Source organism: Leiobunum rupestre, chromosome 3, assembly GCF_980474605.1.
Source record: "Leiobunum rupestre chromosome 3, qqLeiRupe1.1.hap1, whole genome shotgun sequence".
In the NCBI taxonomy this organism is placed as follows: domain Eukaryota; kingdom Metazoa; phylum Arthropoda; class Arachnida; order Opiliones; family Sclerosomatidae; genus Leiobunum; species Leiobunum rupestre.
The window spans coordinates 58819772-58837180 of NC_143386.1; the positions used below are offsets into that span (position 1 = coordinate 58819772).

The 17409-nt window shown below is 39.2% G+C and overlaps 1 protein-coding gene and 1 long non-coding RNA gene across 2 annotated transcripts; both read right to left on the minus strand.

The window, feature by feature from the left end:
* Positions 1-10: 10 nt before the first annotated feature.
* Positions 11-17146, minus strand: LOC149953211 (uncharacterized). The gene is made up of 27 exons (XM_090169820.1): positions 17080-17146; positions 16734-17014; positions 16440-16670; positions 16182-16368; positions 15992-16119; positions 12799-12951; positions 12608-12740; positions 12395-12550; positions 12241-12326; positions 11962-12184; positions 11529-11786; positions 6144-6403; positions 4905-5135; positions 3812-4129; positions 3604-3756; positions 3242-3374; positions 3015-3170; positions 2865-2950; positions 2587-2796; positions 1887-2165; positions 1603-1833; positions 1215-1532; positions 1005-1157; positions 808-940; positions 587-742; positions 439-524; positions 11-374 (listed from the first exon to the last, which is right to left on the minus strand). The coding sequence occupies exons 1-27, from the start codon at positions 17144-17146 to the stop codon at positions 162-164; spliced, it is 5019 nt and encodes a 1672-aa protein (XP_090025946.1). The 3' UTR covers positions 11-161.
* On the minus strand, positions 13236-14383 carry LOC149953212 (uncharacterized). The gene is made up of 3 exons (XR_016479900.1): positions 14217-14383; positions 13892-14150; positions 13236-13821 (listed from the first exon to the last, which is right to left on the minus strand). It is a non-coding gene; the product is annotated as an uncharacterized LOC149953212 (long non-coding RNA).
* Positions 17147-17409: the final 263 nt, after the last annotated feature.

A 17409-nucleotide genomic window follows, 5' to 3' on the forward strand; every position in this document is an offset into this window, starting at 1 on the left:
TTCCGTGAAAAATAAGAAGTTGTTTTGTAAGTGTAAACTATATAAATCGCTTTGTATAAAATAAAATAAGAGATTTGATTTACATATGAATGTGATGGCACATTTTCAAGTTCTTGGGAAAGTTTTAATGCCAAACTGACGCAGTTACTCGCTCGGTATTATTACTTATTGACAATTAGACGAAGTTGGTCCGTGTCATCTTGGTATTTGTAGCTCTCGATGGGTTCTGTTTCAGATTGCAAATTTTGCTTGTAGTTAGGGTCCCATGGTTGTACTTCAGCTGACCAGAAAAGTACAGTTACTAGTCCTCCAACTACGCTCAACCCCGACGATATGTAAAATACAATACGCCATTGTGTCGTCAAATCTATGGACTATAGAAGCAAATAGTTCATTCTTGGTTTTAGGACAAATATTATCTTAGGCTGACTAACGTACGTTACTACTTTGGATGAACCCGATAATCAGCGGTGAAATGAAGCCAGTCAAAGCGCCGAAGGTATTTCCGATACCGTAAAGAGTGCCTGTCATATAATACCATAAATGATTCTACCCTTTAGAATCCAATAACGTGTATGTACTGTACCCGATACGGCTGGTGCCATGTCTAATGCTAATATTTCGTGACCGCTGGTGCTGAATATGTTTAAAGAACTTGCAATTGACAGGAAGGCCACAACTAACGTGCTGTTGCAACCACTGGCTACCACGGCCAAAAGGCAGAACGGAGGTCCAAAGAGAGCTACAGAAGCGAAATCTAGCTATAATGGAACTAAGTTAAGTTACTTTGAAAAGCATCGATCACACCTATGCATTGCATTAATTTCCTGGCGTTCGTTTTGGATAGCCAATTCTTGGCCAATATTTTATCAGATGTAAATCCACAGAACAACATAGAGAAAAAAGACACCAATAGTACAATGGAGTTGATCCAGCCGTTCTAAGGGAGGTATTATCGGTATTAATTGCTTTAGAAAATTAGGTGATCAAAATGATTTATGAACTTCTTGAATGGGTGAATGAAGAATCTGGTCTAGGTAAGAGGGCAACTCGGTTAGTAAAGTGTAGGTGACCCAAGAGCAACATGAAAAGCTGAAGATGTACGCCCATACTGGCACCGAAGTAGCCATCGAGATCCACGGGACTTTAGGTTGAATCTACGAGACAACGCGGTTAGTTGGTAATCATAGCGTACTTCGATACTAAGGGTTTACTTTGGAATCAAGCGCCCTGTTTGCAATGGCATGTTGAAGGTACTGTCTCTCTTGTTCCGAGATTCTTGGATGACTCTGGGGATCATTGTACGCCAGTAGTATCCACAGTATCGACCATATAAACCCCAAGCATCCGCACGAGTAAAACACAGCGGGCCATCCACCCATGAAGTCCTGTCTGCACAGCCATCCTACCGTCGGCATACACATAATAACTCCAATGACAGCCCCGGACCCAACTACGCTAACCACGAGACTCTTCTCCGCGTCGGGAAACCATCGAACGAACATTGTCGATAGTCCAGGATAGAGAACGCCCTGGTTACAAACAACACCAGAGTAATATTCATTATACTATTGAGATTTACAACCATATTTAGTGACTTACGATTGCCATACCAGTTAATATTCGGAGTATGATCAAAGCCACTTCGCCCCAGTCGGCAACAACTGGGACCATCGCCGTGAAGATGGACCCAAGAAGCATCCCTGAGAATATCAGCCATTTAGGCCCAAAACGATCGGACAGTCTTCCCATAATGATCTGTACGCAGGCGTAACCGTAGTAGAAACTTCCCAAAATCACCCCTTGAGCCTCGTGTGACCATGTATAGGAACCCTAATTGTAAATAGTTAGTCGCGCTAATGCATCGTTTATATGCCGGTAATTACTTGGATATCGTCTATTGGAGCGGCACTTCCATTATTGAAATTAGGATTTGGACAACCCGATTCCGCTGTTAAGATGTCGGTTACGTTGAAACACCACGGCTCGTCAGTATCAGTACAGTCGGAGGTTGTGGTTTTATTGATCATGGTCACTATGGTTAAGTTGATATTGGATCTGAATATGTAAGAGATAAACGTCCCGAAAAATTGCAACGCTGCCAAAATGTACCGTGAAGGAATGTAGGGACATTTGAAACCTTCTGGAAAAATTGGTCTTGAAATCTGTTGTTAATAAAATTACGCTTTAACCCTACTTCCGTTTTCCTTGTCCATGGTCTCTGGATTTCTTTCCTAGTTGACGTCCGTTCTAAAATGTCCCATATCAATTTTGAAGCGATTTAAAATCAAATTTCAGAAGGTCTTTGTTCTTTAATTAATCATATCTAGGTTGAAGATATGGTTATTTTGATTACCCAGATCATATTATCAAATACCTCTTTTATCAGAAATGTATTACTTCTAGTATTATCTCTGTTTTATTAAACATATAGACCAATGGTTGATTAAATCAAAAATAGTCCGAAGGAAAAACGCTCAAATAATTTCAACACACTTAAATTATAGAATATTTTAAAATCCTAACATTTATACAAGACAGTTTATAAATTAAAATCAAATTTACAATGTTTTTAAATAATCAATTTTTTCGCGTTGTTCGAGCGTTCGTTATCAGAGAATGTCGTTCGTTATCTTCTTGGAATGGACACATTTCTTCATCACCGCTCTGGTTATAACTAGGGTCCCAAGGTTGGACATCCGCCGACCACCAAATTACAGCCACCAGTCCACCAGCGAGACCAATCGCGGCTGACATGTAGAATACAATTTCCCATTGGGTAGTTATGTCTATCGTCTGCAAACGAAACAATATTTTTATTTGATGTTCTTATATAATCATTACTTTGTTGTTAAAGTTATTACCTTGGCACCGAGGATAAACCCGGTTACCAATGGAGACACGAATCCGGTTATGGAACAAAAAGTGTTGGCGATACCAAAAACGGTTCCTTTTAAAGTTTAAGAATAGTATTAGACAAGTTTATAATTTGCAGGTTATGGTTGAAATCGTACCCGATAAGGCAGGAGCCAAGTCCATGGATAGGACACTGTCACCACTGTTAGATAACGCCAGGAAGCCACTCGCGAGTCCCAGGAAGGCTACGACAGCCGTGAAGTTGCAACCACTGATGACCACCCCCAACAGACACGCTGACGAACCGAATAGAGCTAGGAAATTATGTTCATTTTAGTACAAAAATATTATCCTCAAATGAATCGATATAAAAGAGATAAAGTACCAGTGCCTTCCATTAATTTTCGAGCATTCGTCTTGGACATAAGGTTTTTGCTCAGCAATTTATCCGAGACGAAACCGGAAAAGAGCGAGAAGACGATGGACACAGCGTTGACGAAAGCGTTCACCCAACCATTCTGAAAATCGTAGTAGACTTATTAACAAACATTTAGAGAGAAGCCTTTAGAGGTTTGATTTTAACGCTTTTATTTATGCTAGATGGCGCCAATTTAAACATTTTGCGGGAAGGGAATAAATATTTACCGCTACATTGTTAATAATATTTTAAACACTACGGTAAGCAATGCATTGTATACAAAGTATAAATATTAGTTCAACTCTGAAGAAACAAGGAATAGATCTTACTTGTTGTATGGGCGAATGAAGAATTTGATCGAAGTAATTTGGCAACTCCGTCAGTCGCGTATAGTATACCCACGATGAGCAGGAGAAAGTGAAAATGTATGCCCAAACCGGCCTTGAAGTCAGCACGGCTTTCCAAGGAATGGGATCTTGATCCTATCCAGACAAAAAACTACGATTAACAGAATTTGAAGGATTGATCAATTCATACCTTCTGATTTAGTCGTTGTTCCGGTATGGCGTTTAGAATGTAACATTTCTCTTTTTCCGAGATTCGAGGATGAGTAGATGGATCATTGGACGAAAGGAAAAGCCACAGTATAGACCAGGCGCAGCCGAATCCGCCAAACAAGTAGAAAACGGAAGGCCATCCTCCGAGGAAATCTTGTCTGCATAACCAGCCCACAACTGGCATGCAGAGTATGATTCCCAAGGTGGCCCCGCAGCTGCAGATGCAGTACATAAAACTTCGTTCGTTTTCGGGCAGCCATCTGACAAACATGGCGGCAAGTCCCGGATACAGTACACCCTTAAATTGAAGTACCACATTTTATAGTGAGTTGCAGGCTAAGAAAGACAAAATATATAGTACAAGCGGCGCAAGGATGCCACAGATCGTTTCCGGTCATTCCACCGCGCGAAATTTGAATTTGGCCATTTTACGGTCAAATTCGAATTTTGCTCTTTTTGTCGTCTTTTAGCGCCATCTGGAGACCGAAATTGGAATCTTTATTTTTTAATTTCATAATTGTGGTGGCGATCAAATTTAGATAATAAGGCATTAGTATCATTCTTAAATTTAAAATAGTATGTATAATTATTTATTTTTTAAAATTTATTTCTATGTCTTACCAGTTAAATCGGCAGTTTCTTTTAAAATAGTTACCACGCTTTCTTGGGGGTAACGTTGTCTTAATGAGCTATAGACGTTTAAAATTATATTTTTCTCTTTACTTGTTAACAATAAACCTTTATCGTGCTTTTTATAGTAACCTCTTGGGCTATTTAAAATATTTGGAGCTTCAATTATCGAACCTTCTTTAGCTGCATCAGTAATTAAACTCGTGACAACATGAAATTAAAAAGTAGATTCCAATTTCGGTTCCTAGATGGCGCGAAAAAACGATGAAACTCACGAAATTTGAAATTGACCGTAAAGTGGTCAAATTTAAATTACGCGCGGTCGACTGGCCGGAAATGGTCGGAGGTATCCTTGCGCCGACTGTACTATATATTTTGTCTTTCTTAGCCTGCAACTGACTATAGTATCAACTACCATTAATGAATAGTCCGTCATAACCTACTTGAGACATGCCTGTTAGAACTCGTAATATAATCAACGCCACCACGCCCCATTCAGCGGCTAATGGAACTAACACCGTGAAGATGGATCCCAGTAGCATCCCGATCCCAATCAGCCATTTGGGACCCAGCTGATCAGACAGTTTCCCCATAATGATCTGAGTACAGGCGTATCCGTAGTAGAAGCCTCCGAGGACTATTCCTTGTACCTCAGACGACCACGTGTAATGTCCCTTAAACGAACCATCAGTTAAACTACGACCAGGAGCTTTTTACGAACAGGTCAGCGCATGAAGTACAACACTTTCATCCAAAGCGTTGTGTGTTCCTGATGGGGGGAAATAGAGTACATAGAGGGGGAAAACATACTTGCCATCTAGGGAGGCTAATATGATTTTTAGCAAGTAAACTGTAGTAGACTGAATAAAGGTTGCACACTACGACGCGCCACCTAGGGAGACTAATATGATTTTTAGCAAGTAAACTGTGATAGACTGAATAAAGGTTGCACCCTACGACGCGCCACCTAGGGAGACTAATATGATTTTTAGCAAGTAAACTGTGATAGACTGAATAAAGGTTGCACCCTACGACGCGCCATCTAGGGAGACTAATATGATTTTTAGCAAGTAAACTGTGATAGACTGAATAAATGTTGCACCCTACGACGCGCCATCTAGGGAGACTAATATGATTTTTAGCAAGTAAACTGTGATAGACTGAATAAAGGTTGCACCCTACGACGCACCATCTAGGGAGACTAATATGATTTTTAGCAAGTAAACTGTGATAGACTGAATAAATGTTGCACCCTACGACGCGCCATCTAGGGAGACTAATATGATTTTTAGCAAGTAAACTGTGATAGACTGAATAAAGGTTGCACCCTACGACGCGCCATCTAGGGAGACTAATATGATTTTAGCAAGAAAACTGTGATGGACTGAATAAAGGTTGCACACTACGTTGCGCCACCTATTGAATCTTATCATTTCAAAATAATTTATTACTTTTGTTGAAATATTAGAATATTATTATAGTTAATTATTGAGACAAATTTACAATAATGGTATCATAGAATATTTTTCTGTATAGTTGCTTGTACATAGTTTGAGGCACCAGTATAGACGGTGCAAAATAGCACCGAGGTTTTTCCGGGCCTGAAACTGATGAACAATTTGCGCTGACCTCTCCATGAAAAGATCCTGTAATTTTTCTAGTACAGCGTTAACTATAAATACCTGTTTGAAATCCTCCTCCGAGTCTTCGGTCCCGTTGCTGCCCTTCGGTTTGGGGCAACTCGATTCGAACATGTGCTTTTGGGTGGAGTTATCGCAAGCGTACAGACCACCCGGGTCTGTACAGTTGGAAGTTCTTGTTCTATTCACCATTGCCACAATCGTTAGACTCATATTGGTTCGAAAAACGTACGACAGGCATACTCCGACGAAAAATAATCCGACCAGAACGTATCTCGCTGGGAGGTACAAAGATTTGCAACCTAAAACGTTTATAATAATTAATACCTCATACTTGTCGACTGGGTTAAAACGCGAGTTAATTAACTGGCATTAGGTTTGACCAAGAATGTACTTATTACCAAGAATGTACTTATTTCTAATTAGGGTAAGCGCTGCTCCCAATACCCTTATGCTCTAAGGAGATTAGCAGGGAGAGCCAACTCCGCCTTTGGACTGTATAAAGTGATTTTTGAATCTCGAAGTTGGTGTAGATAGGACTATTAAGGCGTGGTGTTTTGCTATTTCTTAAAGCTTAGAAATCTATGTAACTATTTTAGAATTATTTGATTTATAATGCTTCGATCACTTTTTGAGGGATTTTGGAAAAACTTTGAAGGAGCTCAGGGTCGTAGCCAAATCTTCAAGGTAAACCTAGCAAGACGTTTTTTAGGAGGGGTGACTACTAAAAACCTTTGGACTTTGTTTTGAAACAAATGGTTCTTTGTCGGTTTTGTCTCATTTGCACGTTGGTGTTTTGGTAATAAATTAGGTGCTGGCTTGATTGAGTCCATGGAATGTACACGTAGCTTCTCCTTTTTCGATAAAGGGGGTAGGGCGCGGGCGGAACCTTCCAGGGTACCGGTCAGGGGAAAAAAGGTACACGCTCGCGAGCCTCCAAGGAAAAATAGGTACCGGAACGTCAAGATAAATATTGATTACAAGCTCCAATGCACTACTTCATTTGCGTATTTTGCCGTTATAACATTCGCTAGAAAGATGTGTAGCAATTGCAAATTAAGCAATTTAGTTTTTTCAAATGTTGTTTCCAGTCTAAACGGTTAGCTTTGTAAAGTGGTTGAGCAGATTTTATGAAACAGCAAACTCAAGATTCGTGTTTTCTTGTCTCAACCAACAATGGCATGCTCTTGGTTGAAACTTTGAGACGCGAAAGGTGTCCAATCTCGGTCGCATCCCCTTTCTTCCTGTGGTTTATACTCCCATGCCGGACATTAATAACCATAATAATCAGCTAGGCTAATATCCTTAAACAGGTGGCCGGGTTACAATGCGTTGGAGGGTGGTGGCAAGCCCTTCATGCCACGCGAGCCCAGTGGCGGATACAGAAAAAACTCAAGGGGGGGGGGGCTAAAAGACATCTTGAGCTATGGGTGTAATAACAAATCCTCAAGTTACATGCAAAGCTTAAGCGTCAACGTATGTATCCGCCACTGCGCAAGCCAACGTAAACGATCGAAAGCGGGCATAAAACACGCCCAGTTGCGTAGCTAGAGGGGGGGGGCGGCCCGCACCGGGTGCCACCCGTTTGAGGCAGTTTTGGGGTCACACCCGACCGTGAAAAAAATAAAAACGTACACAAACTAGAGAAATTCGAAAAACTTTTTTATACGGTTTGACTAGTAAGTCGCACACCATGATATCCACACCGGGTGCCACCCACGCTAGCTACGCCACTGAACACTCCACCGAGTTCTAATACCTCGGTTTTACTATCACTTCGACATTCATGGGGTGTTCACCTCAGAACAATAATTTCCCAGGCCCATAGAGCGCCTATCTTGGAAAATGGGTTCGCCGTCAGGTCACCCCTAACGCCGCCCTCGAAGCGCTATCTCTGATCTCAGATGCTATCCCCTCTTGAACTCGAAATCAAAGTAGGTGCTTCACTTCATGAGGACCCAACTTCGGAGAAAAACGTCTGTTGCATCCTTTGTTTGGATATAATAATTATAATAATAATAATAATAATAATAATCAGCTAGGCTAATACCCAAGGCATCACCTTAGGCCTAAATCATCAAGCGATTTTTAAAGCCATTAATTCATGTGGCCCGGTTACAATGCAAGACCTCCTGGAACGTCACCCGAAATGCCCGAAATTCATCCGTGAATTGCTAACCACCTAATTTACCGCACTAGCGTAATAAGATTGCTTTTGCTAGATTTAAGAGACTTAGAACTTTAAATGGTTCAATAAATATAAATTGAATAATAAAAAGTCAGAGGACTCCCGATGCAAACAAAACATTTGAAAATAATATTTTTCAGGATTCAAGCATCGGCGCTTTTTTTAAATAAGGAAATAAAAATAATCCTTCATTGAAATACATTTAAAAAATCAGGTGAATGAAATATCAATACAAATGTCTTTATTTTATAACGCGGGCCACCGTGGGCTAGAGACGCCACTGCAATTTCTGCCACGAGGTACCAAGGAGTATAGGTATCCTATCCTTCTGGGTTTAACGGAAGCTAGTTACGCTAAAATCAAGTCGGAACTCGTGTTAGCAGACGCTTTTTCGATTTAGTTTATAGTCCCATTAAATATAAGCTGGATTTATGTTAATACCGCGAATTTTTAAATTAAATAAACCAAGAATACACAGGGTGTTTCAAAAGGTTATGCAAAAATTTGAAGGAGTTGTAGGGGGTGAGTTGATAAGTATGCGTGTTTTTTCCCATTTTCCTACGGTTAGTTAAAAGAGCGCCAGAGAGCTTCAAAATGTGGCCTACTAGCCCCTGGAAGTATGCTGCCAAAAGCGCAAAACCAAGCAGCGGGGATTTTAAATACGGTTTAAGTTTACTTTTTTACGCTGGTTACCCCGACTGGTTTACAAAGTCCTTTTTACCTATCACACGAACCCAAACCTTAATGTTCGAGTTTCCCCGCTGCTTGGTCCAGGGGCTAGTAGGCCCCACTTTGAAGCTCTCCGGAGCCAGCGTGGGTTTCAATGGCGTTGGAAAAATGCAAAATTTCGTCTCAAATTAGTGATTCTCATCCAAGTATAAATAAATAAATACATTCTTGGTACTACTATAGAATGGTACTATCCCTTTAAGTACTTATTTCTCGAATATCTAATCTCTTTCACAATTTACTACTAAACACTTATCGTTGATCGCGTGGTTCAAGGAAGGTCAAAGATTGTAAGATGGGGTTTTTGGCTGTCGCTTCGATTCAACAATATATGACGAAATGTTTGGAAAGTTTATAATATATCTCTAACGAGAAAAGTATCCATTTAGGCAAAAGTGACATCATTACCAAAAGTGTGACAATCCCTGTACTTTCGTACGCTAAAGGTTTAATGAATGCTCGACTAGAGATCGACCACATAAAAGACTATTTATTGCCACCTTTCTGGATCTTTTTTTAGTCTATGGTATCAAGAATGTATTTATTTATACCAGGAATCCATAACGCTACTTGGAATGAATAACGGCTTCGATTCCCCGCCGTTATGGCGGAACATAGTAGGCGGAGCTTATAAGTCTTTGTTTGTCACTGAATTTGACGTCATTTAAGGCGGTATAAGCGTTTTTATCCCCTCCCACAATGTTCCGCCACAAAATACCACAGGGGATATGGGGAGATACTCATTCCAAGTAGCGTTATGGATTCCTGTTTATACTCAGAGATAATGAATATGTCGAGACTATCGACGGACACGTTGAGCCCCTAACCCCGTCACGCTAAGGGGGGGAGGAGGCGGTCTTATTTTTTGCGTCCTCGCTGCAGCGTTAATCGCGTCGAAAAACGTAATTTTTAAGAACCATTGAGATTGCAGTATTATTTGATTTTACTAAAGCGGAGGAGCATACCGGGGGGCCCAACGGGTGGAATTGGAGAAACGCTAAAAATAATCTCGACATATTCATTCTCCCTGAGTATAAATAAATACATTTTTTTTTCAAAAATAATAAACTTTATTTTGGTGCACATGACAACTAGGTCTTCGCACCATACACACCCTGATACAGATACTCAAAAACAAAAGAAAAATATATATATATACAGAATTCTTGATGGTATTATATCGTAGGTAGATGGCGATAGCATCTCCACAGAACGACGAAAAATAAAAAATACACTAACTTTGACCAGTGCTAATTAGTTCCTCCGTTCCTCACTACGAGGCGTTATTTGTTGGTTTTAACTTCCTTCCCTCCCCAAGGCATACTTTCCCTTCTCCCCTCCCAACTTGTATTTCGCTCGTAACATTCATTATGATATAGCTCCGATTGACACACTTTTGGTAATTATGTCACTGTTGATTTAGGTTATAAATATGAAACATGGGACTTCGCAGGCTCGACGTAGATTCCATTGGGCACGAATTTCCCGCCAAATCGCGGAGGTCTACACCGCATCACGATTCAAAATTTACCACGCGTATATTTTTCAAGTTACGTATAATGATAAAATTACACTTCATATGAATAGGTACTAATTAATAATATGTTATATAAAATAATTTGAACATTTGATATTTCAATATATTTTTGTAAAATTTATAGCTAATCTCAAAATTTTAAATTTAGTGTATTTTTTAATTTATAACTCTACCTATTATTGATATTTTTTTTAAATTATAACTAAGCATAACATTTGAAATTTAAAATAAATATTTTTTAAATTTATAGCTAAGCCTAAATTTTTTTATTTAGATTATTTTTAAATTTATAAATAAATCCTAAGTATATAAATAAATACTAAATATTTTAATAAATACTAAATATATAAATAAATGATAAATATATAAATAAATGCTAAATATATAAATAAATACTAAATATATAAATATATACTAAATATATAAATATATACTAAATATATAACTAAATACTAAATATATAAATAAATACGAAATATATAAATAAATGCTAAATATATAAATAAATGCTAAATATATAAATAAATACTAAATATATAAATAAATACTAAATATATAAATAAATAATAAATATATAAATAAATAATAAATATATAAATAAATACTAAATATATAATAAATGCTAAATATATAAATAAATGCTAAATATATAAATAAATGCTAAATATATAAATAAATACTAAATATGTTAATAAATACTAAATATATAAATAAATACTAAATATATAAGTAAATACTAAATATATAAATAAATACTAAATATATAAGTAAATATTAAATACATAAATAAATACTAAATATATAAATAAGGCATTTCCCGTTGAAGTACCATGATTATAGTTATAATAAACGTAAAATGTTATCTCAAACCATTTTGTCGTGTATATTTCGGTGTTTACATATCTTTGAGACCCGCCGCTGTTATTAAAATAAAATGAAACAGATAAGAGCCATTGACAGGCCATAAACGTACCTGATTTTTCTTCCTCGATATATTCCGGGCATGATTCGTAATTCTTAACGATCCCCTTGGTTTCGGAGCCCATTTCGAAAGTGACTACTGAAATTTGAATATCTATCTTCAAAGAACTAACGCTAATGAAGTCCTCCTTATAAAGCGGACATCTCTGGTCCCCGAAAACAAATGGCAACTCGTTTAAACCGCCTCCAATCGAACTTACTGGCTTTGAAGAGTGTGAAAAGGAAACATTCCCACGCATATTTAAGCCGACTCATTTATTAATCAGCCTTTAAAACAAAACCATCCGAGAAAGATAAGATTAAAAGACTGCGCCGCGGTTCTGCCTACTTTTGGCCGTCACGAGGCTCACATTTTTTTATTATTTATTAAAAGAGATCTAATTTGTCCATTATCAGTTTGTCTCAGTATTTGGGATGCGGCACGCGCTCTCGTGGCACCAATTCTTCGTTGTCTCCGTCACGTGGGTCATTCTCGCGATGGTCTTCTTCATCCGGGTCCTTTTGGTCGTGTTTTACGTAGCTGGGATGACTGGGGTCCCAAGGTTGAACTTCGGCCGTCCAAAAGAGTCCGGCAACCAAACTGCCCGCCAATCCGAAGCTGACTGAGACGTAGAAGACGTAGTGCCATTTTGTACTTAAGCTGATACCCTAGATTTTTTTTTAATTGGGTCAATTTATATGACGTTTGACGCTTATACAAGTACCTGAAGACTTAGAATGAATCCTGTTAATAGCGGAGACACAGATCCTATCATTGAACAGAAAGTGTTGCCCAAACCGAATACGGTACCTGATGTTGAATTTAAGTTTATGCAGACTGTAACAATTCGTTTAGGACAATATCGCGTCTTTAATTACCCGAAAACGTCGGTGCGAGGTCCATAGAGAGAACGGTGTCGCTACTATTGGCCAAACCTTGCAGACCACTACTGAGGGTCAACCAGGCGATAACGGAAGTGGGATCGCAACCGCTAAGAGTGACCGCTATCAGGGAACATGACGAACCAACCAGAGCTGAAAACCCACGTTAAATTACTTCCTTCGATCAAAAAGTAACAGACATTATCGCACCGGTGCATTCCATCATTTTTCGAACGTTGGTTTTCCTCATTTTGCCACTGGTCACTAAATAATCGGACACGAAGCCACCGGAGAGTGTGAAGATCATCCATACTAAATTGACCATCGCGTTCATCAGACCATTCTGTCAGGTTTTATTGTTTAAATAAATATATCCTATTCTCGTTCATTTGGCGGTATACCTTCTGTATGGGAACGTGAAGTACTTGGTCCAAGTAGTTGGGGAGCTCGGTTATTCTGGTATAGAAGATCCAAGACGATGTAATCCAGGCTAATATATTTACGAGAACGGGAAATGATGTCAAGACTGATTTCCAAGGAAATGGTGGCCGTTTCTGATAGATTTAAAATTATTATTTAATAAATTTATTTAAGAGTCCATCAATATATTAATGAAAGCCTAGCTGATTATTGTTAAAAGCGTAATCGCTAAAAATTAATAATATATAAATTTGTGGGTGGCAGCTATGAGCAACAAACACAGCATCCCACACAAGGGGAACGCAACCCGTAAAAAGTCATGGATTTTCTTGTGTACAGTTTTCATTGGCTAGACACTTTAGCGCCTGCTGCCGTCGGAAGGGCAGATTCGGAAATTGTCTTCCCCCCCCCCCGCCCGTAAAATGTTCAGCGGAAAGGCTCGTTCAATGAAATTTGTACACAACACTGCGTTTAAAGGCTAGCTGCGTTCTCCTTGTGTTTGTTGCTCCTAGGTGGCAGGTAATACTTGTAGTTGCGGCTGACTTGTTCTTTTCTGTCTTGTTGGTTAGTGGGTAAATTCAAGAATGTATTTATTTATTTATTATAAATTTTAAAATTACGTTCCATTGTTAGTTTAAAAATTTTAATATTAATGAAAAAAGGCTGCTACTTCAAGGATTATTTTATTATTTTAATAGTGGGAGCTTTTGGACCGTGGTCCTTCCTCAGCCAAATCCCATATCGTTCTGTGGTCCTTCCTCAGCCAAATCCCATATCGTTCTGTGGTCCTTCCTCAATCAAATCCCATATCGTTCTGTGGTCCTTCCTCAGCCAAATCCCATATCGTTCTGTGGTCCTTCCTCAGCCAAATCCCATATCGTTCTGTGGTCCTTCCTCAGTCAAATCCCATATCGTTCTATGGTCCTTCCTCAGCCAAATCCTATATCTTTCTGAACGATATAGGATTTGGCTGAGGAAGGAGCCCGGTCCAAAAACTCCCACTACTAAAAGAATAAAATAATCCATGAAGTAGCAGTTTTTTTCATGAATATTTTATATTGTATTTATTTATACTTAGAGAGAATGACTATGTGGACATTCCACTAAAACCAATCAAATCTCATAATTTGCTCTCTAAAAATGAAGTGGACGCTGTTCACGTTTTTCCTTTCCCCACTCGTGCTGAAGGAAACTTATTGGTGCCCACGGTTGGTCTCAACATAGTAAAAAAAAATTGTAAAACTGATAAAATGTTTTGAGTGGTATCTTTATTTATTATTTATCTGAATTTTCATTGTCTGCCAAACGTTTTCCCACGGTCAGTTGGTTTCAGCTTTGCAAGAAATATAGTAAAGTGTGGATTTTTAAATTGCAACAAAAATGACTTTGAGAAACCTACGTGGCAGAATCTGATCAAATTGGAAACTGGGCCGATGAATTTCAGTTCCACGGTGTCGTTTGATTAGATTCCGACATGTAACTTTATCCACGCCATTTTTGTTTCCCGATTTTTGGAAGCACAGTGCCAGGATATCCGTACCAGCGGTGCGGGGTTATGGCTACGTAGGTTTGGTGCCTTTCGGATGGTTGAGTGTAGAGATGAGTTGGGCCCGCTAGTTTTAAAGCCCGACCCGACCCGAATAAAAAAAAAAATTGAAAAACGACCCGGCACGGCCCGATACATTTTTAAAAATTTTAAACCCGACCAGAACAGTCCCGATAAAATTGTACACCGGCCCGACCCGAAAAACTTGCAATTTTTATGTTTATAGTATACGCTTGTACTAAATGCTAGAACGAGCACCCAAATTCACATTTTGTCGGAAGATGGCGCTAGGAGTTCTTTGAGAAACGGTGAAAAGTTAGTGAACGTGCCAATAATAATGATTCGCTTTCTGTATGTAGAGATTTGCTGTTGCGAATAAAATACAAACTAACATATAATAAGCCCGACCCGGCCCGGCCCGAAAAAAAATTTAAATTAAACCCGACCCGAAAAAAAATTAAAAATTAAACCCAACCCGACCTGGCCCGAAAACAAAATTATAAAATTAAACCCGACCGGCCCGGCCCGAAAAAAAATATAAAATTAAACCCCACCCGGGTACTCATGATAATTAAATAGTTAAATCATGTAGAGGTCGGGGACGGTTAATCATTATCCATGTTTAAATTGATTTTTTTTGGGAAAAAATGTAAACAAAGAAATTTACCGGATAATATTTCGGAAAATTATTAAAAAACATGTATTATTCGTAAAATTTGAGCTTTTTATCGAAAAAAACGTCGTTTTTCCGATTAATTTAACAAATTTATCAAGAAATTAATCGGATAATACAGAAATAGAAATTACTTGATCAAAAAGTTTTACGAATAATTTTTAGAGCTTTATCTATTGAATAAAAGTTAACCATCCCCGACCTCTAGTTAAATGGGACTTAAGATTATTTAAACTTGGAGGAATAAAACAAGTATACAGGAGTTGCGGAGAGCTGCGAAATCGGTTTCGTCGGTGACTGTGAACTCGCGCGAGACGGAGGGGTTCAAACGCGACTAGCGCCAGCTGCATACGGAATTTTGCAACTATTCTCATTTTATAGCATTGTTTTCGCGTCGTCTGGTTTGTGTTATTCCTCCAAACAAATACGAGTCATTTTGGAAAAAGGCGCAAAGAATTTAGAAATGTTTCAAAACAAACCAGACGACGACGCGAAAACAATGCTATAAAATGAGAATAGTTGCAAAATTCCGTATGCAGTTGGCGCTAGTCGCGTTTGAACCCCTCCGTCTCGCGCGAGTTCACGGTCACTGACGAAACCGATTTCGCAGCTCTCCGCAACTCCTGTATACTTGTTTTATTCCTCCAAGATTTAAACCTCGTACCCAAGATTTGAATTCTGGGAGCTTTCTGATTAACGGCTTTGTAACGAACGATTACACACTACCGGCACGTGACATTCGAAAAAATCCGCCTGCATCGGGCGCTATCATTGTCCTATCACGGCCAACCTTGGTGACGTTCTGTTGCGCGAGCAGCGCGTCATCAAAGTTGGCCGTAGTCTTATGCATAGCTGGTTACCATGCTAACAGAGTTTTTTTTTCCAGAGTTGCGGTAGGAAGTGGGTAAACGCTATTGACGCGAGGCAGTTATTTTAAATCTTTGGTCGGACATACCCCTGGCTCGTATTTCGGTATATTTTCCTGTATGTAGTTCATCTCCGAGGACGATATTCTGGGGTGAGTCGACGGTTCGTTGGAGGCCATGCAAATCCAAACTAAAGCCCACAAACTTCCAGCAGCTCCTAAGTTACCAGAGGGTAAGATTATTTATTTAATAACACTCCGAGGTGGAGCGCAGTGCTACCAAAAGTGTAAAAGACTGAAGGCCATCCATCGGCGAAAGCTGTCTGTTTACAAAGGTATCCCGCAATTGGCATACAAATGATCATTCCCAAGGATGAACCAGACGTAGCCAAACAGTACATCCGACTCCTTTCTTGGGGAGCTATCCATCGATTGAAAATAGCGGACACTCCCGGAAACACGCAAGCCTAGGCGTAGAAATCTAATTATCAAATTCCACCTTGTCAATTTTCACTGCGCATAGGTAAAAACGACTCACTTGCGTAATCCCAGTCAGAACCCTCAAAATTATCAACGGTACGACGCCATAGTGAGCCACCGAGGGAACCAAAGTAGTCAGCAAGGAGCCAAGTAGAACTCCACCACCGATCAACCATTTAGGACCCAATTTATCACCCAAGCGTCCTCCCAAGATCTGTCCACTGGCGTATCCGTAAAAAAAGCTACCCACAACGATCCCTTGCGTTTGTGACTGCCACGCGAACTCTCCCTGTAGGTTGCCAGACAACGTTATAATTGGCTACTTAAAAGAAATAGAAATCCAGTACATTACATCTCGAAACGTGTCGTCATCGGTGGTACCGTTGGTAATAATACTGTCATTGGGGAATGAACATTCGTCGGTGAAGGTCGAGGGAGCCAAGGTCACGTTGTGACACCAAGGGTCAGTCGGTACGGAACAGTCTCCGTCCATCTCCCGCAGTCTCGTCTTGTTGACCATGGCCACGATGGTCAAACTCATGTTTGTCCTCAGCGTATAGGACACGCATGTGCCGCTGAATAGTAGGAAAACCAGAACATATCTCGCTGGTATGTACCATCGGTTTTCATTATCTGCACGACAATTTTAATTTACAACCCAATTACTGTAATGAATAATGAGCCACTTTAGAACTTACCAACGGATTGCTGTTTTTTTAAATATGGAAAGTCATCGACGTAATATTTGGGATTGACGCTAAACATGGTGGCTCTCTGTATTTCTGTCGACCTGAACTTCGAATTGTTACCGAAAATTTGACAAGTAAGTTTATCATATAGTTAAAATATAAACGGATAATATGGCTTTAGATGATAACGTGTTGTTATCAAACTCAATTGTCCTAGGTTCTTGGCATATAAAATGATTTTAATCTAGGAATTTTTAGATTTACATATAAAATGTGTATGAATATCAGACAAGAATTACCAATCTCAATTGATACAATAGCAGAAAATTGAATTTGTGC